At 41.4% G+C, this 26,208-nt stretch overlaps 1 protein-coding gene across 3 annotated transcripts in view; it reads right to left on the bottom strand.

Annotated features, from left to right (window-relative positions):
* Nucleotides 1-26,208, bottom strand: part of phkb (phosphorylase kinase, beta) — a 125,394-nt gene that overhangs the window by 30,068 nt on the left and 69,118 nt on the right. For all 3 annotated transcript variants that reach the window (XM_028577266.1, XM_028577276.1, XM_028577284.1), the window contains exons 16-17: nucleotides 8,136-8,191; nucleotides 6,537-6,630 (exon numbers count right to left, since the gene is read on the bottom strand). In XM_028577266.1, the coding sequence (XP_028433067.1) occupies nucleotides 6,537-6,630; nucleotides 8,136-8,191 (150 nt within the window). The remainder of the gene's footprint in view (nucleotides 1-6,536; nucleotides 6,631-8,135; nucleotides 8,192-26,208) is intronic.

Raw genomic sequence — 26,208 nt, 5'->3', positions numbered from 1 at the left:
TTTTTTGTAGACATAGTAGGCCAGGCTGCACGCCTAGTGGCACTCTAATGACTCTTCTCCAGGACAAGCCCGGGCCCTGTGTATTAAATTCTTTTTCAATTTATGTTGTAATAGGTAATAGAAAAAAAAATGGTGAATCCGCTAAGTAAGAAGAAGCACTTAACTGCAAACTTAGCACATTTAGCATCCATTCCTCGTCAGCCACAGCCTGTCCCAAAAGATGAGACAGATCATTCTTTTAACATGCTAACTCTAGCCTTACTATACGTCAGGTCTTTGGCAGGAAAATCATTTTTAATCAATGATTTTATTATTAAGCACAATCTTGATTTTATGTTTTTAACTGAAACCTGGTTAGACCATAATAACAGTGCTGCTGTTCTTATCTAGTCAGCTCCTCCTAACTTCAGTTTTATGAGTGAGAATAGAGTGAGTGAATAAGAAAGGAGGTGGAGTCGCCATTTTGTTTAATGACTCATGCGTTTCCGAGCCCCTAAAACGGAGACATTTGGAAACGCTATTGACCTTGTTTTAGTTTGAAATCTCCGGGGTTGGTTTGAAGTCTGAACGGGAAGCAACAGAGGGGTAACCCCCTATTAGGTGATCCTTTTACCAGAAGAAAGCAAAAGACATCAGCCTTGACTACAGGTGGTTAATTCAACATGGATACCAAGTTATAGCTGTTCCTGATTTTGTTGCCTATTTTTGAATTGCAAGGGAAACAAATGATGTTTAAGGCATAGTGCTATAAACAGATTTAAGCCTCTATGTCATGTCCATCAATAATGATAAATTAGTTTTATCATCAATCTTTTGTTAGACTCAGTAGTAGTAGCATGTTCTTGTTTCCCGGCACACACACCAGCCCTTGCAGTAGTGGTGGGGGGATCGATCCAAATATCGATAATATCGATACAAACGTTGGTATTGATATTGATCAATACCAGTGTGATGAGATGGATACTTTAGTTTCAGTTTCTCTCCAGTGTTCACTTCTGCGGTTTCATCAAAGAGGCGACCTAGCCGTCGGTGTCTGTGTCAGTGCCGTTCCTGTCACAGCGTTGAGCAGGCACTCTTTGCTCCTCCTCCCCCTCTTGTGATTTGATGTTGTACCGTCATGTGACTCGGCGGCTCCGGGCAAACAAGCACGCAACCAGCCAGGCCCGGTGGCGGCCAGCAGCACACATACACACAAGCAGGACAGAGACGGAGCAGAAGAATGGCAGAGAGGAAGAGGAGCACCGTGTGGCTAGATTTTCAGGCCAAAAATTAACAACAAGCTGTATCAATTGTAAAAAAAAAAAAAGGCTGTAAGTTACAGTGGTAACACAACAAATTTATACAAGCATATGATAATTCTGTCCTGGGTTTTAATTTATTAATAATCCAAAGGAAAAATCACAAAAACATTCAAGGTCATGAAAATTCATTCAGATTTAGCAATTTGATGATGCATCCTCCTTGATTATTAAAAAGTATTGGTATCATATCGGTATCATATTGGCAATACTGGCCCTGTATTTACTTGGTATCAATACCAAATTTTGCAGTATCGCACACCACTGCCTTGCATGCCCAGTGTATGTGAATGGTCTGCAGTATGTGTTTATAGGCATATTAGTATGGATGGAGAGTAGTTGTGAAAACGGTGCTAAAGCGGTAAAGCGCTCATAAGGTCGGAGATCGTTAACTTTTAAAACAAAAAAGTGTGGATGTAGCCAACTTCGCCTGCTAAAGCCACATATTAGCTGGACTTAAGGCAGAGTGAAGTTGTAGCTAATCGTGCTACAACTGTGATGATGGGACTACTTTCTGTGTAGAGACAACTATTTCTGTTATTTATGAGCTGTGGCAGTCTTGTACTGCCCCACATTTTCCTAATCTCTGAGTTATTATAACCAATAGTCATAACTGACAAAAATATTAGAAGAAGACCCAGGTGGTAAAATGCTGGAATTTCCCTTTAACGTCTTTGAAAGACCTGCAGTCTTTGTCTAGAGTGTCTTTTTAGGACCTTATTTGGATGACTACAACTGTTGCTTGGAACAGCATCATGTGTGAAAGTCTTCGACAAACTAAAATGTTGTCCACATTGACAATCAGATATGGAACTGGGAGAGAAACAGCTAAAAAGAAGGCTATTTTTGGGTGCCGCAGCGATTTGCAACAGGATAAGCTTTAGGGTGTACAGGTGGGAATAACACGTCGCAAAATGTAATTGCCACTTTCCCATTGTCAAGCAGCTGCTGTCAACACAATCAAAAGGCTGCGAGGGACGAGGTGAGGCGAGGTGAACAAATGTAGCCCGCAGCACTGGAGATGGCGATGACTTCCGAGATAAACATATTCTGTCGAGAAAGAAGCGTCTTTCTGGGCTTGGGTTTTGGATTTTAATATTCAGCACAGCGGCCGCTGTGACTCACAATTGCATATCCATCGGAGAGGCTGAGCACCACGCAGCAGAGCGAGGCAGAGGGAAGAGGAGGAAAAAGGCAACAGGTATGACAGTTCAAAGGCAGATGATGGACCCGGAGGGGAGAGTTGTTTGGTGTAACGGACATAACTGGGGCGGGGCAGGATGTAGCACCTAGAGGGGAAACGGGGTTAGAGACGCGGATGTGACGGATATAGCAAGAGAAGGGGCAGAAAGTAGAAAAAAGGCCTGGAGGAAAGAACACAGCCCACAGAGATGACACGATAGGAGAAATTGTTTGTTTATCGAAGGTGACGTGGACAATAGACACTACATAACAGACATGACAGATGAGGGACAGATGCTGGGGAGGACACCGGGGTTTGAGTGACGGATATGACAGAGGAGAGACAGACCATGGGGAGAAAGAAGACTTCAAACACCACACATGCAGATGAGGGACAGCATCTAGAGGAGAGAGCAGGGTTTGAGTGACAGATGTGATGGGGAGTGAAACAGAAGTTGGAAGGAAGGGAGTGGGTGGTGTCACAGATATGACAGAACAAATGGTGTAATCTGCTGGAGATAAAGAAGCAGATTAGACAGGGTGGGAATAGCAGCTAGTGTTGAACTTGTTACTCATGAAATGTTCAGGAGACTGTAAGTTCCTGACACTGAGTACCTTTATTTTGTTAATAACCAAGTAACCAAACAGATGTGATGTCCAGTATTCTGTCATCTCATTGAAATGTTTACACACAAAAGATGGACAGTACTTCCATCCGAGTGAAGTCATTTTTTCAATATTCAATATCAATATCAATCTTTGAGTTTTAGCTCTTAAATATCAAGTTACTTACAGTATGACTTTGGTTACTTAAAGGTAAACCTTTAAATTCAGATTTTAAAGGATTTAGATTCAATGAACAGATTCACTGGTAGATTTACATTTGATTAAATTCTACTGAATGCCATCCATTTTCTTCAAAATGATGACTTATAATAAAAAGTGCCATTGGGGATTTTTAGAATTCAAAAGTTTTAGGTAGCAAATTTCATTTTTCTGATGCAACTGGGCTGCCACAGAACTTTAATGTTTGACTTGTAAGAGTAGCATTACTGCTGAAATGAAAATGCACATTTTGTTCCATTTCTCATAAACAGAAAGAGTCCTTATCATTTTTACTTCAGTAGACTATGACTCAACACTCGTGACGACCATGATGGGTGTAGTTTACATGAGAAAGACACAAGGTGAAGCGGAGAAAAGACTAAAGCTTAAGTGACTGATAAGCAACAAAGATAATGGAAGACAAGGTGGGAAATGTTTGTTGAACAAAATATAGATACATGCAGGTTGTTTTTTTGCTTATCTTTAATAGCTTGATTACGTATCGCACCTATTAGGCTAATTCAAAACCCATTATGTATTATCTCAAAACAGCGGTTTCTCTTAATTCTTCAGTTTTCAAAGTTTTCCTCCAACTGCAGCTTACAGCTCTTTCTTCTATTGTCTTCAGCAGCAACGCATCTGCTTCTTCAACCCGTTCACCACTCCCAACTCGGTCAAATACGGACGTTTGGTCAGTGGCTGTCAGCATCAGATACCGACGCAAAAATCACCCCTTAGTGTCTGTATGGGACGCACCGGGCAGAGCAGCAGCTCGACCGCGGCGCTGTAAGATGACGTAGTATTAAGAGGGAAAGGGATAGTGAGTAGAATGAAAGAATGAAAATCTGCGTAACGAGGTTGGTTGGGATGGCAGATGGGTCAAATGACACAGGACTTTTACCAATCAAAAAGTGACGCAAAAAGTGAGTAAAGAAGACTTTCTCCGTCAATAACAAACGCCAAAGGCAAAGGCTTTTTGACGTGATGAGAGTGAGAATGTGTTGGCTTCTTTTGACCTCCAAGTATTCAAATGCAGGAGTGGAACAGTTGTTAAGGTATTGATGGAAGTGATTCCAAATCAACCATTCTGAATACCTCAAGTCTTTCATCTCTTATTGAGCTGTCTAACGTACCCTTCCGAGAACATATTTGGAAAGCCACTCAGCTCTACGCATCTGCAATTTACCAGATTGACACAGTGTCAGCTCCGCCATTATGCTGATGAATCAATATAAGCAATCACTGTTCAACTGATCAATCACTTCAACCAATCTTGCTGTGATTGATGGGACAATCAGGAGGAAAATCTTAAGAGCAGGAAGTCATGGACTGATGAGCAGATGGACTGATCGAGCTAGAACTGCCGTGATATTGACAGCTAACTGCTGAAATGTAATCTGGCTAACTGTAATATTGATTTGTGTAGTTGTGGTGGTGGTGGAGCGGCATCAATAATCTTTTTAGGCAGCATGGTGGCCCAATGGTTAGCACTGTGGCCTCACAGCAAGAAGGTTCTGGGTTTGAATCTAGGTGGTTCCGGGCCTTTCTGTGTGGAGTTTGCACGTTCTCCCCATGTTTGAGTGGGTTTCCTCTGGGTGCTCCGGTTTCCCACACCATCAAAAACATGTACTAGGTTCTCCAGTCAGTGCCCTTGATTAAGGCACTGGCTCAGATCTGGAGTTGGTCGCCGGGCGCTGTGATTGGCTGCCCACTGCTCCCTTGAGGGATGGGTTAAATGCAGAGAATGAATTTCGCTACATGTATGTGTATGGGACAATAAAGTACCTTTACCTTACCTTTACAGTTTCCTCCCCTCAAATTTCCATCCAGTCGTTCACAGTAAACAGGACTGACTAGGACTTTCCTTTTTCCAGTTAAGGATGAGCCAATACACCAAGTAGGGCTGGGCGATAAAACGATAACGATATGTATCGCGATAGACACATAATCAATATCAATAGAAAATGCGGTCGATAAAACGTTCGAATCAGAAGAAACCAGAGTTTGTGAATCAAGTTTGGTTGCATGAACAAAGGCCCTCACTCTCTGGCAACCTAGCAACGTGGGGAGTGACACTCTAACAGCCAATCATGTAACAGTATCAAGTTTGGTTGTGCCACATCGCTGTCTCGTGTTCTTCAATAACAGAACCGGCGTGGAGTGGAAAGTGAGTGCCGCAGCGAGCGAGGAAATCGTTGATAAAACCATAGACAGTATAAAACAGGAAAAGTCAGTATGGCAGTTTTGGGGATTTTATAAGTCTGACCGTAGTCAGACCAATGTCGTCAGACCGTCGTCCCCACCAACACTGGTACGACCACAAACTTGTTTTACCACTTTAGCCGCGCTCACACTTTGGAGCACAGCCGTATTCGCCATCAACGTCCAACAACATCTGCAGCTGCAACACGGCACAAGCAGCAGACCACCATGGAGAGGTACTCTGCATCAGCACCTTACTAAACGCTACAAAGAAATAACGGAGGCAGACATGCTGAGCACTGTCCAGAAGCCAGGTTACCAACCTAGCACTAAACCTGCAGAAAATAGTTCCTTCTCAGGTTTCTTATATTTAGCTAACACTTTGCACTATTTTATGACACTTTATTAAGCATTTCTTACTTATTCTTTAATTTTGCACCTTAATGTTAAGAGATAATTGTTAATTGTGTTCATTGTAATTTTAGACTTGTTTACATTTTAATTATTTGAGTGTTTTCCATGGTTGTGTTGACATTTCTGCTTTTATAACTGAGGGGATTATAATCAGAGCAGGGTTAAGTTTAAAATAAAAATGTTTAAATTTAATATATTTTTCTCCTGGTCCTTATTTTAAATAGGTCATAAAAAATATCATTAATAATCGATATCGACCGATATGAAAAACTTATATCGTGATACAGTTTTCAACCATATCGCCCAGCCCTAACACCAAGCACAAAAGCACTGCAGCTAATCATGCACGGCAAAATCTCTGCAATCAGTGAGGTTTCAATTGACCCGAAACCTCACTAACAAAAACCCCAAAACGGGCTGACAAAGTCTGATTGCCAGTTACATGATTGGATACTGCAGCGTGACTTTAGGTTGTGTTTCTCCATTAGTTTAATGTGTTTTAAATTTTCACTGCAGGCTATGCATTTTTTTCAGCTCCCCCTGCCTCCCCCTGCCTGTAAGCACCTTGTAAACTTGGTGACTGACCAATGCTTGACCAAAGTGTGCCTGTGTTACCTTGACCAGTTCCTTCTGAGGCCAGATCTGGATGGGCTCCACCTGCTGGGGCGTCTGGGTCTGAATGCCATAGGTGTTCAAAAACACCTGAAGTCTACACACAAACACACACATACACACACACACACACACACACACACACACACACAGACAAACACAAACACACAGACACTCAAGGATAATTGAGTAAAAAAAAATATGGAAAATGCAGCAAATTCAGCAGCAATAAGTGAAGCTACAGGTTAACAAGATTCACAGAGTGGTTGGACCTTGTTTCACACACACACACTAGGGCTGAACGATTAATTGCATTTGCGATAATATCGCGATATGTTAAAACGCGATTTCCTAATCGCAAAGGCTGCGATTTGGTCTCGATTTGATGACTGCCAGAGCAAATCAGTCTGCACTACGCAGAGAAAGCATCAACTTAGCACGCTAACGCTACACTGTACCTTGAGCTGATCTCTGTCATTCAAACAATTCTGAGTTGAAGTTTAAAACTTTTACAGCCATTTTAATAAAATGAAGGGTTTTGTTCGGGCTCGAGTCCATACATGCAGTTAATGGATACAGGCACGCAGAACTGAAGGCTCGGTTGGAAACGAGCTAGCTCTGATTAGCGGTTAGCTCCGGTTAGCGGTTAGCTCCGTTATAAAGATATGGGTGGAGGAGCTGCCACTGAGAGGGGTAACAACCAGACTGATAAATGACGGTTCGGGGAGCTTTCACAGCAGCGTGGCCGCGGGGTTTCAACGGTGTCATTAGTACAGTTAATCCCACGGCAAGACCACCAGCAGCTAACGTAACGATAGCCTCTCTGAGCTAGAGCTAACGTAACGATAGCATCTCTGAGCTAGTACAGTGTTGACGGTGTCATGCACACGGCACGCAACTTCACGAGGGGGAGGGGCTGGAGGCAGCTCCTCTCTGTGCACTGTAAAAAAATGTGTGTGTGTGTGTGTGTATGTATGTATGTATGTATGTATGTATATGTGTGTGTGTGTATATATGTATGTATATGTATATATATATATGTGTGTATATATATATATGTGTGTATATATATATATGTGTATATATATATATATATATATATATATATATATATATATATATATGTATATATATATATATATATATATATATATATATATATATATATATATATATATATGTATATATATATATGTGTTTTTACTTATAGTGTGTAATTGTGTGTTGTTCATACTATTCAATGATTTGTTTGTCTTTGTTGAATAATACAGAAGACAAAGAGCTTAAAAAAATAATCGAATATTTAATCGCAATCGCAATATTTGGGGAAAAAAATCGCAATTAGATTATTTTCAAAAATTGTTCAGCCCTAACACACACACACACACACACACACATCCAAGAGTGCAAACACACAAGAACCCACGCACACAATGACACCAGTGACAGATGATGGCAGAGGTCAGGGGTGAGCTGCATCTTTATGAGCTCACCACAATTACAGCACTGAAAGAGCTGGCCTGCAACACATTAAGAGACACAATCACACACACACACACACACACACACACACAAATACATAAATATGCATACACACATTACCTCTGGCTCTCTGCGATCAGGGCCACATGAATCACAACATCATTGTCTATGGGACCCTGTGAAAGAGAGAGAACAGATATTAATATGTGGACCACATCTCTGCTACATGTTGCATCAGTGGACATTAGTGTGTGTGTGTGTGTGTGTGTGTGTGTGTGTGTGTGTTTTTCTTTCTTGAGAACGTTCCTCATTTGGTAACACTGGGCGTACCCCCGCAGACCCCTCTGCGTCTACGCCGGACCCTACGTCGTAGCCTGACGTGCACCTCTCGAAAAATGTAACTACACGTCGCAGCGATGCACGTCACCCGGCCGTGGCTTGGTAGCGTTGCAATTCCCCCCCGACTCATATCCTGGTTCTCCTTCTCCATAAACAACATGAAATCAAGGAGAGGGTTAACTTCTCCTGCTCCAGATCTCACACCGTGGTCAGAAAACACACGGGAGACACTTTGGCCTGCCTCTGCAGAACCATAAAACAAGCTTAAATGTTCACTGGAACTAATGCAAACCTGTTGAATCTGTACGGATGGCTTACAAACATTTAGATTCAAGTGTTCCTTTTATTATTCAGGCCGCACACATCACTTTGTTTTGCTCGGATTTTGTTTACTAGGATTGACATTTTATATGTTAACTTGATGTCCTTTCTCCCATGGCAATAAAGCAAACCGGTAAAGAATTGAACTGAAAAGAATTGATCTGTGTGTGTTTGTGAGAAAGAGCTAGAAGAGAGAAAGAGAAAGAGAGAAAAAAAAGAGAGACAGAGAGAGAGAGAGAGAACGAGACAGTGGTTAAAATCAAGATTCAACTCACTCCCTTATAAACTGACAGTCTGTGTTATTGCTACCTCCTCTCTCACCCAATTTAAATGAAAGTAAAACTCTGAATAACCAACAAAGGTTGATGAGAGACGCGGGAGTGCTCGGCTGGGAAGGAAGGAGCTGGGAATGAAGAAGGACGAGGGAGATGTTAAAGGAAAGGAAGAGCAGAGAGGGAGAGAAATATGAGGCGCCCACACAGTGAGATGAGTTGAAATGACATGAAATAGAGAAGCAGAATACAGAAAAATAGAGGTAGAGAAGCATGACATTTATGATTAATAAAAAAAAGGCCAATAGCACAAAAACTATTTTAAGAATATTTTGATAACAATTGTAAGCCTTTTATTAAGTAGAAATCCTGGGCATTTGCTGTTTTTTTCAATTTAATTTCAGCCTAAGGCTTCATAAACCGCGGGAGAGGGGACTATGACTAATGGCCAGACAAAGTCAGAAATCGGAATAAGTCACTGGGCTGTGGTAAATCGTGGTGGGTATTTGACATGCTACAAACTAAATGATTAAAAGAATAATCAATAATGAAATACTCATTAGTTGCTGCCTAGTCTATATCGACGATGTTCCACTTCAAGGATTGCTCCGGTGCCGCTGGAAATTCCACCTGAGGTCCCTCTTTTCGGCCGGATGTCCGTCCCCTTCTTCTTTCTTTGTGTTGGCGTTCTAACCTCCGGTGAATTTGTGAGGACTATGGTTAACTGCTCCTCAGATCTCTGCAGGGTAAATCCAGACAGCTAGCTAGACTATCTGTCCTATCGGAGTTTTCTGTTGCACGACTAAAACTACTTTTAAAAACGTACACGTTCCACCAAAACAAGTTCCTTCCCGAGGATGTTTTGCAGAGGCACCGTGGCTCTGTCCGGTCTCTGTATGGTCTTTGTATCTAAAGCCTGATATATCTTATTTCTCTGTGCCATGCAGCTCAATGTTTGTACAAAAACTATTAAAAACACATCAGTGAGCACTGGATTGTTACACCGGGTGACATGATTCTTAATTACTATAAAAAGACACACACTGTAGATTATTTTGAGTCAATCCCACACACACCATCCTGTTGCTGCAAATACTCACTAGTGCACCAAATGTGTATTAATCTGCAGCTGAAAATAGTCCCTGACAAAACACTATTTGCTCAGTTTTGAGCAATGTTTCCTAAAAACTACAGTGCACAAGTGTTTTAAGAAATAGTTTAGGATTTTTCAAAAAATGTTTTTGTGAGCTATATTTTTTAAGATTTACATCTTCAGGAGGAACAAATGGGCTTGGGGCGGAGAGCCACAGAGAAGGTAGGGAATGGAAAGTATTGAGATGTTAACTAATCTATTGTTGTTTTGGTCTTTTCGTGGAATTTTTTGACAAAAAATTATGCAGACTAACCCAGCCTTAATGTTAAAATTGTAGCATTCTTCATCTGCACTACATCATTTCGACACCTAGTCATGTATTAACGCTTCCTTCACACTATCACTCTGTCACAACGCAATAAAACTGCACAGTGATTATTATAGAAGAACAAAAAAAAGAGATAAAATAAAAGAATTCATGTGCTGTATACTACATAAAAAAAGTTTTCTGGCAAGCTAAGTCTCCTCAAAATGAGGTAACATCAGGGAAGATGGAACTAAAGCAATACAAACACATTGCTTTTCATTGCTTTCATAACTGTGGCCCATCAGGGAGCCCATCAAGGAAACACTTTATAGCACTACAACAACATACAGTCACAATTGGACAGAATGGAGCAACACATCACTCGTGTTGCCTGCAGTGTGAATACAGGGTGTGAAACAACATGAAAGAAAGGGAGAAAAGAGGGAACAAGCAGTCGTTTCAGAGGTGTTTTCTGCAGTAATCTCAGAACTTTTGGGCTGGTGGACCATCAGGAAAACTACAGACAAGAGACAACACAGTTGTTTGTCTTGTATTGAAGCACCTGAATACATCACACAGAATAAATCACATGCAAATGAAGCAAATGTTCCAGAAAGAACCTTGGAAAGATTTAGATTTCTCTTACAAAAGCCGGTTTTGTGTTTTTGGAACAGAAGAAAATGGTAAATACATGTCATATACACTATTATCTTCAGCAAAGGACACTTTTTAAAAAAATAATTCAAATGTGTGTGTCTTTTTACTACTACTCTAATTTAGCATTTTTTTCTTTCACTTTTGCTTTTTCCTATCCGAGAGTTGTGCATTGTTTTATTTATGCACATGTAAATGTCTACCTGTGCATGTCCTTTGGTGCATTTCATCTTCTCGATCTTTATTTGTAGAAGTACCTTTCATATGTGTAATTTATATCTGTGTGTGTGTGTGTGTGTGTGTGTGTGTGAATTGTAAGCAGAGACGATCATCTTTATTGTGCTGAGTGACGGTCTATTCAGGGCCATTTATGAAGCAGGCAGCAGCTTGTGACTCACAGGAGCAGCAGCCTTTCATCTTGTTCTCATTGTGGGGATGCACGCACGCACGCACGCACGCACGCACGCACGCACCCACACACACACACACACACACACACACACACATATATATATATATATATATATATACATATATACTGATACATACATGCACACACAACACTTTTGCACATGATGGCTCACAAGCACTGACACCGGCATGCCAAGATCCACAGATTCATAGTCAGTGACAGAACACAGAGCCAAGGAAAAACACACAAAATGGCATGCTTGTGGATACACGCGCACGCACGCACGCGCACGCACGCACGCGCGCGCACACACACACACACACACACACACACACACACACACACACACACACACACACACACACACACACACACACACACACACACACACACACACACACACACACACACACAGCCATTTTGTTTGGTGGATAAGAGCTGGTTTCAGCCAACAACCTCGTTATCATCAATCAGAGAGTAGAGTAGACAGTGAACAGAGAGAAGGGGATGGCTGAGTAGAAAAAACACACGGTTGAACACAAATCCTTCCTGATGAATGAAGGAGCAATGGCTTCTAAAATGCTGCGATGCAACTCTCTCATTAAGGCTGGTCTCTGAGCAAACAAAGGACACATTTGGCGAAGGAGAAGATATGGAAATGCATAATGGAGACACAGGAGAACTCCCCCTCACTACTGCTCTCTACTCTGTGCCCCGCAGTCGAACCACAGCGACAGGCAACCGCAGAGAGGAAAATGAGATGAAATGTTTCTTTAAACTACCTTTTTTAAAAGGCACCCGAAAAACATCAATGTGACCGAAACAGTGCAGAGTCTGAGAGGAAAGCGGGAAATAAAAGATGTTGTTTCACCATAGGGGCTCTGCTGCAGACTGCTAAAAGGTAGTTAACTAATCACATTGGACCCTGAGTGTACCTGATGCTGCGGCCACTGGTCTGATGTCGGCACAGCACAGGCCACACCTAACAGTTTAAAAAGCTCTGTAGCACTCCATGGAATTGGATTTCAGACTAATTAATGGAAAGAGGACAAAAAGCTGGAGTAGCAAATGAGCTGCCATTGAACACAGGTAATTAAAGTTCTGAAACTTTAATAACTGTAAGCATTGTAATACACAGTACAAAATGAGATGGACTGGTAATGGAGATGATGTCTAAAAAGTAAAGCAGATTTGATGAAAAAATGCTTTGACCTTAGAGAAAACACATGTGAGTGAAATTATTTTTTGCTTGGAAAAAAACGTATTATACACATTAAACCTACACGCTAACTTTTTCTTGTGGGATTCAACTGGAAACTGTAGTAGAAGGAAACAAGGCATGCTTAGATGAGTAAGCCACATAAATTGATTGCACTACTTCAACATGAAATAACAATGCAATGCACTCAACATCACAGATGATATCTAACAGTGTACAGCATGTATCCAAGAGGGAACTTGGCTGTAGGGGATCAGTGGGGTTGGCAACTGAAGGGCAGCATATCATTGATCTGACTGAGGAGGTTTATTTACTGTGACATGGCCAACCAGAAAAGGTAAATTAATATGTAAATGTAATATTGTACATAAGACCATAAAACCAACATCAATGCCGCTATAGTCTATATTCACATTGTTCCACTTGTGGAAGTGCCGCCGGAAAGTCTGCCCTCTCTTCAGCCAGATGTCCGTTTTTCCTTCTGCTTTCTTTGTGTTCAAATTTTAACCTCTGGTGGATTTGTGAGGACTATGGTTAACTGCTCCTCAGATCTCTGCAGGGTAAATCCAGACAGCTAGCTAGACTATCTGTCCAATCGGAGTTTTCTCTTGCACAACTTAAGCAACTTTTGAACGTCCACATGTTCCACCAAAACAAGTTCCTTCCAGAGACTATTTTGCAGAGGCACCGTTGCTTAATTTAATTAAATTTAAATTAGGTTAATTTTTTCAATATAATGCTACAGCCAGCAGTGGTTTAGCTTAGCATAAAGACTGAAAACAGGCTGACCCTGTGTAAAAAACACTTTTTACGCTTCATTACAGTTCGAACAAATAAAATATAAAAAGTGTTAATTAGTAAGCTTTAGAGCTGCGGCTAGACAGATGTTACCTTTGGACTACAGAGCCAGGCTAGCTATTTGGCCTGCAACTATTGTTTTAAGATAAGATACACCTATGATCCCAAGGAAAAAATGTAGTTGTTGCAGCAGTAAAAGGACAAAGCATAAAATTAAAAGAGGTTCACTCTCACCACATTTTTATCAGTGTGTTTCTGAGATGCAAAACTTACTGCATGCTACATGCCAGCTCCAGACAAGTGACTGACAAAGTTGTTGATAAGCTAGTGAATAAAGTGGAACGGTTAGCAGCTAAAGAGCCAGATATTTGCCCAGGGGATAGTGGAAACTGAAACAGAGTTAAAAGGAGAGTAAGTATCAGATTTAAGTTCATGGGGCGGACCCAAACAAGACTCAAAATTAATTCTAGAGTTGTTCCATAACTACTGATGTTTAAACAAGCCACGTTTTGCTAACAAGTTCACTATATCAACTTGGTCTTGTGTTTGCAGCTATTTTTCGCTGCCCCCAAATGTAGGCGAAAGCCTATAAATTGAGGTTTTGAATTTCCATTACTTTGTCAAATCTTGTTTTATGGATCAGCAGGACCTGATGCTCTCTAAGTCATAGTACAGTATGTTTCAGCTTTAAAATTTGACTGCTCTTCTGAACTATTCTTGCAAATACACGGCACCGAATATTAAAGACGTGCGTGCCAAAGAGAAATCCAGCTCACCAGCCCAGAATATTGAATATCTAAACACTGTACACAAGAAGGCATGGGCAGGTGGCCACCAAGCAGAACTTGGCTCTGTTAGCCTGAGGTTTAGGGGTGAAGTAGAAAAAGATCATATAATCAGTGCAGCAAGCCTGTACAACTGCACCAATCATTTATTAAATCATTGAATACCACTGAGTTTTTGCCTCAAAGTTTCTTTAGTGACTTAATATGGAAATAAAATTCATGTATTCATGAATTAAGCAGAACAAAGCTAAAGCAATCCAATGAAGTATTTAATATGAACTTGAGAACCCTTGTAGGAGGAGTGTTTATAAAAAAAAAAACATGCCGTTCAGGCCATCAGTGAAGAAGGATGTGGTTATAGCAGGAACTTGCAGGTGGCTGGACGATTATTACACACACTGAAGTTGTGCCAAGAGCTTTAAATATGGAAATGAAAACAATAGAAACCCAGCAAGAAAGATTTTAAAAGGTTCACTGGTTCCTTCTGGTCCCATATGGAGCATCCTGCAGAGTTCGGTCCGGTCCAATCCGAGGCAAGTTTATTTTTAAATCATTTTACCGTTAGCATATATGAAAGGACTTGTAGAAAGGGGCTTAATCAACACTCAGTCACAAAGCCAAATGCTACACTGTGACACATAACCACAAATAGGAATTGCATAAGTCTGTGCCAAAAGGCCTTTAAGAAAATCTTTGTGCAGCCAACACAAAGGGCTGCAGCAGCAAAAGGACTTTATCTACACCTAGAAAACAACAACTCAGCACTCCTGCTGTCTCAGCTCTATGTTGAGCAAGGCTTGTCTGGGCCAGTTTAAAAAATGTTTATTCTTAGATGATAAAGTTTATTTCATCGTTTTATTATAATGAAAAAACAATGAAAAAAAGCAAACTACACAATGAAGAGTCATATGTTTAGCCAAAGCCTCATCCTTCAAATTGTATCACATTCATACAATTCTACCTGTTCACCTTAGGTTCTGCCCACTACAACCACAGTATCAGGGTGAAGCTTATATGATAGTAGGTATATGGATATTTTATAATTAACCACTGTACGGTTCAGAGAGCTGGCGAGTTGTCAAAACAGACATGAGGTGAATGGGAGTGTTCCATAATGGATGCCTCTGATGAATATGCCAGATCTTTTGGCCTAATAAGATCTCCAACAATGAACTGTACAAGAAAACGGGAAGCCGGAGCATCACCAAGGAGATTACGCACAGACGCCTGAGATGGCTGGGACATGTGTTGAGGATGGAGCAGGACCGCATCACAAACGTCACCTTAAGATGGACACCACCTGGCAAAAGAAAACCTGGGAGGCCCAAAACCACCTGGCGCAGAACTGTGACACAAGAGCTGGAACAGATGAACCTGTCATGGGGAGAGGCCCAACATGCTGCCAGGGACGGAATGGAATGGAGAGTGCTCATTGAAGCCTTATGTCCCATAGGGGATGAAGAGGAGTAAGTGAGTAATAGGGATATTTTGCTGATTTAAATCCAGCTCTGTGTCATGGCAGTGTGGGCAGGGTGTGCAGATGAACGTTGTTTGGCCTCCCTCTGTGGTGCCAGTGCACGAAGCTGGAAGCAGCCGAGGTCTGCTGAGAGTGCGTCGCATCATCCGGGGGGTCTCGGCAGACCTCCGCTGCTCTGCTCAGCTAGGAGCTCCCTGCGCTGCGGCCATGGAGGGAAGCCACACTCCGTTCATCTGCACACCCTGCCCACACTGCCATGACACAGAGCTGGATTTAAATCAGCAAAATTTCTCTTTAAGTCTTTATCCCTGGTTTTCACTCACATATACTGCAAGACTTTAGTATATGTTCTGATATATTATAGACTTGATTACTGTAAGGTCATCTACCCTGGACTAAATAAACGTTTTTGGAAAAGCACGTCTTGTTTAAAACACTCCTGCATGGATTACCCAGAGCTTGTCATTTTGACCATATAACTCCACTCCTAGCTTCACTAGAATGATCTAGGAATAAAATGCTCCTCCTAACAGATTAAATACGACAAGGACTTGCTCTGCCATTAAAGGAATATTTTTGGAAATGTGCTTTTGTTATGCGTCTCATGTCTGCATGCTAACTAGAAGCTACTGCCAGGAGTTTATTATCTTAGCTTAGAGTGAAGACTGAAAGAAGGGGCAAACAGCTACCCTAACTCTTTCAAACGGTATACAAAAGTCTGGTCTTCACCTGGCCAAGACATAATCCACTTATAACCCCACATAAAACCACAACTTCTTATTTTTACACTTAGGTTTCTTTACGGATTGAACAAACGAGATATAGCATATTATTGAGCTTTAGAGGTGCTGTGCAGGGGGAGTTTTACAACTTTTGGACAGAGCCGGACTTGAAAGTTGTTTCCCCCTATTTCCAGTCTCTATGCTAAGCTAAGCTAACCATCTCCAGGCTCTAGTTTTATACTTAGCATGCAGATATTAGAGTGGTATCCATCTTCTCATCTAACTCTCAAAATAAAAAAACTTTTATTATCCCTCAATTGTCTAATTGAAGAGGCATTCAATTGTCAATAGTGTAGGAGAGGTGCAACTCAGGTTTAGATCAGGCCCAAGGTAATTTAGGATGTACTTACACTTGGCCCAGTTGCCTTGAACAGTTCCGGAGCACTCCATCCCCACTCCCCTGCTGGCCTGCACTTACACAGCAATAAAACATTCAGGGCCAGAGCTCGCTTACGTCATTACATTGCGGCCTTGCAGCTTACTTGCCGACTACAATTCCTGTTCATCTGTAAGGAAAGAACCAGACTCGGGCACACTTAGTGATGATGCTCAGACACTGATGTGTACAGTGCCAGAGTCCAACTGGACCGGGCCAGGGCACGGTTTAAAACCATCCCACTAGTTTAAGGAACCTCTTTGGGGTGAAACACAGGCACGGTTTAACTGGGCCAAGTGTGAGTTCACCCCTTAGTGAGTTGTCAGATTAGTGTTATAGGGTCAAGAGTCTAGCAGTTACAGTGCTTTGAGTGCTTTGAATTAGACGGTTTACTTTTGCATGGATTCTGATTATGCCATTTGTCTATTTTACTGCACCTGAACTTGTCCGTTACAAACGAGTGTTGCAGTCCAGAAGTCTCTCGCTCTTGCCCTGCTAGCTTTGACTCCTGAGGCAAGTTGGACATTTGTGAGCGGTGTTCTTATCCATTTTGTCTCAGTCTAATAACACTGTCTGTTTCCACTGTGTGTAAATGTGTGTATCAACCTCAGGCACTTCTCTGTGTCAGGAAGAACAAACACTATTGTTTACCTACGCGTGCATGAACAAACACACAGAATGACTAATGAAAGAGGTGCATTAATAAATAGAGTTGGCACACATCTGTCACGAAAACCAAACACATTAGAATAAATAACTCCTTGACTTCATCTCTGCACGACCAGAGAGTAGAGACGCACACTCCTGGAACGAAAGACACAGATCTGTTATTCAACCGCAATCAGTTCCATGACAGCTGTTACCTTTGCTGCTCTAGTTAACACCCAGAAAGTGTTTGGATTTTACAGTCAATATATAAGCTTCTCTCAACGGGCTTCCAGACTCAACGACTACTCTGCAAACGAGATTATAAAATTATATATTACATGAAAAGATGCAGATTACCACATGGAAATGGATTCTAGAAAAATACACGCGACCTGTGCTGCGGCCAAAAAAAACTTAGAATGCACACAGACAAGAATTTGAAGAAAGGAAATGAAGGAAGTGTTAAGATAGACAAATTGAGACATGCTGTTGACAAGGGCTACGGAACATTTCCAGCTGCAGGAGGGGGTGGCGCTGGTCTGCAGCAGGCCCCTCAGAGGTACGGCGGCACTAAATCTGACAAAGTGAAAAGCCATTTGCCAGAGAGCGCTGCTGCGAGTCCCCGCAGAACAGAAATGAATTTCAGCTCCGCTTCATTTGACTTTTCCCTCTAAAATTAAAAGCACTGAGTTGTGACACGAGATGAGATGCATCTGAGATCTTTCTCTCTTTTTCTTTTATTCCTCCTTTTACTTATTTCCTTTCTATCCTATCCCGCCCTTATTTTTCTTCCTTCTTTCTGTTCTTTTTCTTTCCTCTTCTTTTATTTCTCCTGTTACTCCTTCCCTTTCTATCCTATACTGACCTTAATTTTCTTCATTTTATTCCTCCTGTTCTTTTTCTTTCCTCTTCTTTTATTTCTGCTGTTACTTCTTTCCTTTCTTCCTCTTGCCTCTCCCCTCCCTTCCTTATTTCTATCCTACCGTATTTTCTTCTTCTTTCTGTCCTTTCTTTTTCTTTCCTTCCTTTCTTCGTTCCTTCCTTCCTTTTGTCTTTCTATCAGTCCATCCTACCTTCTTTCCTTCCTCCTCTTTCTATTCTTCGATCCTACCTTCTTTTATTTGTTCTGTCTTTCCTTCTATTTCTTCTTTGCTATCTTAATTATTTCTTCCCTTTCTTTTTCTTCTTTTCTTCCTTTCTTCCATCTCTCTCTGTCTTTCCATCCAGCTGTATCTTCTTTCCTTTTTACCTTCCATCTTTCTGTCCTCCTGTCATTATTTTTCTTCTTTCTTTGCTTCCTTGTTCCAGCCCTTCCTTTTTTTGTTTCTCTCCATACTTCATCCCCTCCTTTCCTTTCCTATGTCTCTTTCTCAGTCTTTTACAACCTCTCTCGGCCTCACTCTTTCACTACCTGTCTTCATTCCTCTCACTCTCTCAGTCTCTCTGTCACTCATGTGTCTCACAGGTCAGGAGTAAATCGTCTACAAGAAAGCATTTCTCATAGTCGAACCTCAGACGTTTTTGTTCAAACACCTCCGCCAGTAAAACCATCCAAACTCAAACAGGGGGGACGGGACTTGAAGCAGCAGCAGATTTATGTACACAGCTGTGAGTCTGCAAATCAGGGAGCTGACAAAGCCTCACCATATGATTAATGTTGTGTACCGAACGGAGACTTCATGAATTCTTTTACCAACACATTTCTTTTCTGTCGGTTTCCTTCTCTTCTTTTTTAAAGAAAATCTGTTAACAGTTAGTTAGGAGGGTTTATCCATGAATTCATTAAGTGCAACAATTTACTATGTTCTGTTTTATTGCCTGCTGTCTGTTTGAAAATAGAATGTACAGTACAATAAAAACGGGGGGGGGCACATAGTTTGTTTTGTTCACCTGCGACTAGTAAACCCCCCTATCGACAACTCTCTTTAATCCCCACCCAAGATCCAAGACTGAATCTGTCTGCTACTTCAGCACCACGGACAGTGCCATGAACGTATCGATCCACAGCACAGTTATGCTAGTGATATTTCAGAGCCATGGTCGGGGCCATAGATTCTAACTTGCACTAACCTCAGTCAGATAAAGGATCAATGAGTCAGGCAGACTAGACTAACATATTCAACTAAACAACCCCCCTGCCCCTGCACTCTCTCTGCTACTAGGGGACGGATGAGGGGTGTCAGGTTAACAATGGGGGATGCAGTTTGGTGATATTGACTACTGTGTGTAAGTATAGATTGAAGGATAATGGATTAAAAAAAATAGAGAAAATGCAGTAAGTTCAGTTGGGATTAGTGTACATGCATCTTGAGGGTGAGAAGAGTAACTGTATACGTGTGTAAATGTTGCCTTGATGCTGAATGCTGCTGTGAATGTGTACTTAGCACAGATAACAGGCTGATGGTCATGTGCGCACGCGCACACGCGCACACACACACACACACACACACACACACACACACACACACACACACACACACACACACACACACACACACACACACACATATTATAGACAGATTATAATTATATGTGTTTTGTGTGCAAAAATCTTAATTTGTAAAGTCCCTAGTAACTAAAGCTTCTGAAATGTAGCGGAGTAGAAGTAGAAAGTGGCATGAAAAGAAAAGACTCAAATAAAGTACAAGTACCTCAACATTTGGACTTAAGTACAGTACTGGAGTAAATGTATTGAGTTACCTTCAACTACTGCCTATAACCACCATACAGTTATTTATAAATTAATTGATTGAATGACTGACAGAGGTAACAATACTCCTATTTTCTCTTCTAGTTCAACACGTAACCATTTCAATGAAACTTTGAGTGAAAAAATAAAAAACAACCTTCAGCTGAACTCAATGAGGCTCTGCGACGCTATTCCAAGGTCAGATCCCTCCCAGTGTGTCGGCTGGCAAAGCGCAGCACGAGGGAGGCAGCCTCAAGCCAGCATCACATCACAAAGGAATAACACATTCAAATACTTTCATAAAGTTAAAAAGCAAGACTGGGAATTTATCCGCCACCAAAAAAAAAAAAAAAAAACTATTTGAATGAAATATAATCCCTTCTTTTCATGCCCCTACACAGACGAATGACTCCGGGCTCTGTATCGTCCTCCAGAAGTTGGTTTCTGTGCAGCTCAGAGATTCATATTTTGATGAGGGTATTTCAAAGTGTCAGGGGTTTAACAGAAATAAGTTGGGGGGGGGGCATGAAAGAAATGCCAAGTCATTTTCAATCTGGGCTGTTGGAGAGGTCTTGTGTACATTTCTTTCAAGTTAGATCTTTTCAAATGGTCATTTAATGACGAGACCATGAGGAGAATTAGTCACACTTATGCGTCAAGCACAATAGGAGGAGGGGGAGGTGATGAGGCGGGAGATTGATTAAGGGAAATGCTTCCAGTCTGACAACACGAAGGAAAAAGAAAGAGATTGAAATGGAAAGACTGACACAGAGGGAGGGAGACGGATGGGGGAGGGTGGAAGAGAAGAACCGAGTGAAGAATTGGATTGCTTGCCGCTGGTCGGTGTAATTGTAAAGGCGCCCTGACTGAGAAAGCAATACATTGCTCCTCGGACTCAGAGAAATTATCCTCCACCGGAGAATTCGTTATGAGTAAAGCAGAATAAAAAAATAAAAATAAATAAAATTATATTAAAGGCGAGCCACGGTGTGAGCTACAGGAGCCACAGCCTGTTTGATATTACACCCAGAGAGCCGTGAAGGCTGGGAAAGATAAGTGGCCCGATTACTGTTGTCTACGTGTGTGTGACGTGTGTGCATAATGATCTACTGCAGGGGGAAAAAAAAGGAAAATGGAGGTGAACAGGTGATGTTTTTTTTTTGTGGTTGTGTTTTTGTGTACGCAATTCTGGATCAAGCCTTTACGTTCAAACCCCACAAATACAAGCCGGATATGGCAAAACTTGCAGTGACTGTGTAATCTGCCAGAGAAAGAGAGTGTGTGTGTGTGTGTGTGTGTGTGTGTGTGTGTGTGTGTGTGTGTGTGTGTGTGTGTGTGTGTGTGTGTGCGCATGCATTATTTTGAATGAGTTCTAATGCACACCTATAGCCCAACAATGACCATGGAACAGAAATACATCCTTGGTCTCTGTGCCAGGCTCCACTAAGATGTACACACAGAGAAAGAAAGAAAAAAAATGTACAACACCCATATTTATAAACTTTGGGAACAGATGGGCATTATGGTTCAAATGTGTTCTCTAACTCAGTCTCTCTTACACACACACACACACACACACACACACACACACACACACACACACACACACACACACACACTAAAACTGCTCGACAAATGAGCAGACTGCACTGTTATGCTTGCTGCCAGAGGATCAGTTAGAAACCAGTCCCCACACTTCCCTTTAGAAATACACGACACACACTGAGAGCCAAGGCGTAGTCAAATGGGTTTCTAATAGTGAAAAGCTGTTATTACACCAGGGACATGTCAGCCATTCGTCAACAGCGGGGCTAAGGTGCCAACGCAGTTACATGTAAGGTCTGCATCCTTCCGTACTCTTAACACCGAAATAAAAAAACTCCTCATGTTATACCTTTAGAATAGAATAGAATATATATATTGTCATTGTAACAGATACAGTGAAATTAAGTGTCCTTGTCAGTGCCAAACATCTATGAGGTAATATATACCATAATAAATACATAGTAAAAAAAAAAGCTACTACTGCAAACATATTATATTAATGCTAAAAACACATGGGAGACACACTCATACAGGCATCCACATTTAAAAATTGCACATAGCCCTTTAGTCAGACTCCTAACATTTTGGGATATTTGCGCAACCTGAGAGAGCCTTGGTAAAGTATTGAAGAACTGCATTACGTGCACGCTGACATGGTCTATCCTCACGGGAGATGCTTTTGAAGTTAACCCACATGAACCCACAGGTAAGGACAAAAGGTGACTGCTGCATGACTGCTCACATCATCATGGGGGTTTCAGAATCCAGTCCTCCATCACAAAAGGATTCCAGCGCGTGACAACGATGTCAACTATACTGAGTGTATTATGACGTTTTACACTTGGGATGGTAGTAACAGTTAAGTTCAGGCCAGCAGTTTTGTTTAAGGTTGTTAGGTTCAGTTAATAAAAAGATTTCAGGTGTGGAGCATTATGTTTGTTCTTCAGCAGACACATTTCCTCAATAGTAAAGAGTTGTTTTGCCAACATGTACTTGTGTTTTAGCATATTGAATACTTTTGCAGTTCATTTAGAAGTAGTCACAGATGTTTTGGGGCTGCTCTTTACTCCTTTGAATGACTGCACGCTATCTTAGATAGCAGGAAAAACATCTCTGTCGCCCTCCCTCCTACATTCTCTGTCTCATTCTGTCTCTAGCTACTTGCTTACACACAAGACAAGTTGTCTGTATGTTAATACAATAGAAATGCATCATCAAATGTTCCATTTAAGTTAACTAATTAATAAATAGCGAGGCGAGCACTGAAGAGGCACTCTAAAGGGTGAAGTAAAGGTATCGTAAAAGCTTGTTTTATTCAGGCATATTAATGCTTTAAAATGCTACATTACACCTGGCACCATACACTCCAAGTTAACTTTATATCATGAAATGAGCAGAGGTACAAACAAACAGGTTATTACAGTTATTAAGATATTAAAAATAATGGCTATATACTGTAAAGGGAGGCATGCAGCCCTCACATACATTCATACTGTACTCTAGACTACATTACTTATACGGTATGTCACAGGATCTGTGTAGTGAAGTGTTTTAATCTTTAAGAGCAAGCACCTTAAGGTTCCTAGGATGTACACATGTGAAACTGAGTACTGAGTGCCAATAACAGTTTAGTCAAAGCTGTGGTAGGCACTTTATTTTTGCCGTCGTTGGGCAAACGTCCATACTAATCTTTCAGCATATTGTAATTCAAGTGGTCGGATAGAAAACGAGACTCCTGCACCTCCTATTGGTTCTGTATTCAGGCTATAGACGGGAGACTTTGGCCAATCACACGTCATTCCAGCGAGAGAGAGAGAGAGTGTACCGTGTATGCCCGTGAACAGAGAGAGGACGAACTGCAGGAAGAGGTCTTACTCTACTTCAAATCCTGCCGTTTCTTTGCTTTCTACCAACTGCAGGCAAATTATTTGCATTTTCAGGCTTAAATACCCAGAGACTCCCAACATTTCTCAATCTTTCGTGTGCTGTCACAATTCTTGGGGTTAAAGCTGAGCTAGTGAGTGCAGGTGTGAGTACTGAGAACATCCCCCCCCCCCCCATCCCATTGTGAAGCTTTGGCTTGTACACTGTCAGCAGTAACCATTAACAAGCAGATAATAGAAGCCGAGATGCCTCCTCTCAGCACACCTGGCTCCAAACACAAATCCCATACTCGTGTAATGCTCCGAACCCTGCGCAGGGGGGGTTGACATACCTAAACGTACGAGGGATGTGACAGCCTTTTGTTCAAGTGAGGGTTTGGATGAATTGTGCACAGCAGGTTCAAATATTTGATCTTTACTCAGGTGTTTTTGTCATCCTCCCTGAGGTTGTGTATTCAGGCAGCTTGCTTCCCTTTTGTTTCTGTGCAATACGTCAGCCGTAAATAGGAAGACAGTACTGGACGCCAGAGCTGGCTAACAACACTGACAGTGAGGCAAAGGAACAGGAGAGGCCAAACCTATCAGACACCACTAACTGGGGCCTCTGGCACAGAGAACAGCTTGTAAGACAGAAGAACAAGCAGAGGTGTATCTGAGAAGGACACACACACATACACACACACATACCACACACACACACACACACACACACACACAGAACTATGTGCATGTGTTGGTATGAGTGTGTCAAGAGTTAATGCATGCAAAGTGTGTGAGTGTGTCTGAGTGATGTCCATTTCCCTGCAGGTTAAGGTCAGTAGCCATCTCTTTAGGGCTTTTACTGTCACAGACCGCTGGGCTCGACATTTCCTGCCCGGCACCAGGCCATTTGGCAAACAGCAGGGTTTAGCACACTCTCAATCTGTGTGTGTGTGTGTGTGTGCATGTTTGTGTGTGTGAGAGAAGCAGAGGATACAGAAGGAAAATTAGTTAGCGTGAATATGTGGGATTTTGTTTGTAGGGTTTGTGGAGGACGTGCATGTAAGTTTGAAAACGCAGTGTAATTGTACGAGAGTGTGTGTGTGTGTGTGTGTGTGTGTGTGTGTGTGTGTGTGTGTGTGTGTGTGTGTGTGTGTGTGTGTGTGTGTGTCTGTGTGTGTATTTGGGTCAGAAGTAATCTAACGTCATCTGTTCCATGCTGCTCACGGTGTCCCTTTGCTTGTCAGAAAGGGACAGTCTACATATTATTCAACGGTGTCCTGTCACTAAACTCTAATCTGTGTTCTGCTCTTTGAATCTAGAGCCATATGCACATTTCACTTATCTTAACATGTCTGCACCGTATGATCTCTCCACACAGCCACTGAAATCGCTTCTACAGTAACAAGACTATCTGGCTAAGAGATCCTGGTGATGACAATGCCACACACTGTCCATTTATTGACGAAGACAAACAAGCTGTAAAACACTCTTCTCGATCTAAACTGCCTGTACATACCACGCGATAAACACATCAACTTTTAAAGCAAACAGACCGAAAAAAACATTGTACACAGCAGGAGGAATCCAGGTCCCCTCTCCACCCCCAGCTGTGTTCAAACAATAATCATCCAGATACCAAATTCATACAATCAGCTATAAAATGTTGTTGATGTCCTGAGTCAGAAACAAAATGTCTCTTATGTGATGTTTTTTTACATTACATCTACTACTAACCAACAGTTTGTCAGCCTATGGCCAGTTTATGAGAGAGTTTTAGTGGCATATGGCAGTGAAGTTGCAAATTGCAACCAACTGAATACCCCTCCGCCCAATAAGGTCCAGCTGCCTGCGGTGCCTTCAGGTAACTGTGCATCAGGCTCAACATTTGTTGGAGTAGACAAACAAGTTTGTCGAATTCTTAAAACCCCTGAAAATCGGACTTCAAATATGAAGTATTTCTCTATAACATTAAATACATGAAAAAACTCAAAAACTGCTTCATTAGGACTGTGAGGGGTGTGGTTTGATCAGATTTGAGCAGATGTGTATAAAGTACTAGAGACCCATACTTGAGTAAAAGTACAAGTGCTCTATCACAAAAGTGACTTGAGTAGAAGTTGAAGTGCTCTTTAAGCGCCACACTTAGTAGAAGTACTAAAGTATTCAACATTTTTTTTACTTAAGTATTGCAAGTATTTATTTTAAAATGTACTACTCAAGTACTGAAAGTGAAAGTACAAGTATTGTGTTATTTAGTTATTAAAGAAAGCAGTCAAAAGTTTGAATATCATATTGTTTTTATATTATTTCAAATGTATAGCCTAAAGGACACTTTGGCTGTAGCCAAAGGAATTAACAAATATTAAATATATTATATTAAAAATAACACATATTAACAAATACTGAAATAAAATAAAGTACAATTATCACACTGTGCAAGTCAAATGAACATCCTCTCCAGCACAGTAACGATTAAAGCCCCCAAAAAACGTATCACACACTAGCTAGTAACATGTGTGATGTAGCTACAGGAAAGTTAGCAAGCTAGCAACATCCAGATAAACTAGATCAGCTTCACATCACAGGGTCAAACATCCAGATAAACTAGATC

The sequence above is a fragment of the Perca flavescens genome, chromosome 1 (genome assembly GCF_004354835.1).
Source record: "Perca flavescens isolate YP-PL-M2 chromosome 1, PFLA_1.0, whole genome shotgun sequence".
Taxonomy (NCBI): Eukaryota; Metazoa; Chordata; class Actinopteri; order Perciformes; family Percidae; genus Perca; species Perca flavescens.
The sequence above is the reverse complement of the archived record's forward strand: the minus strand, read 5'-3'. Positions and strand labels throughout refer to the sequence as shown.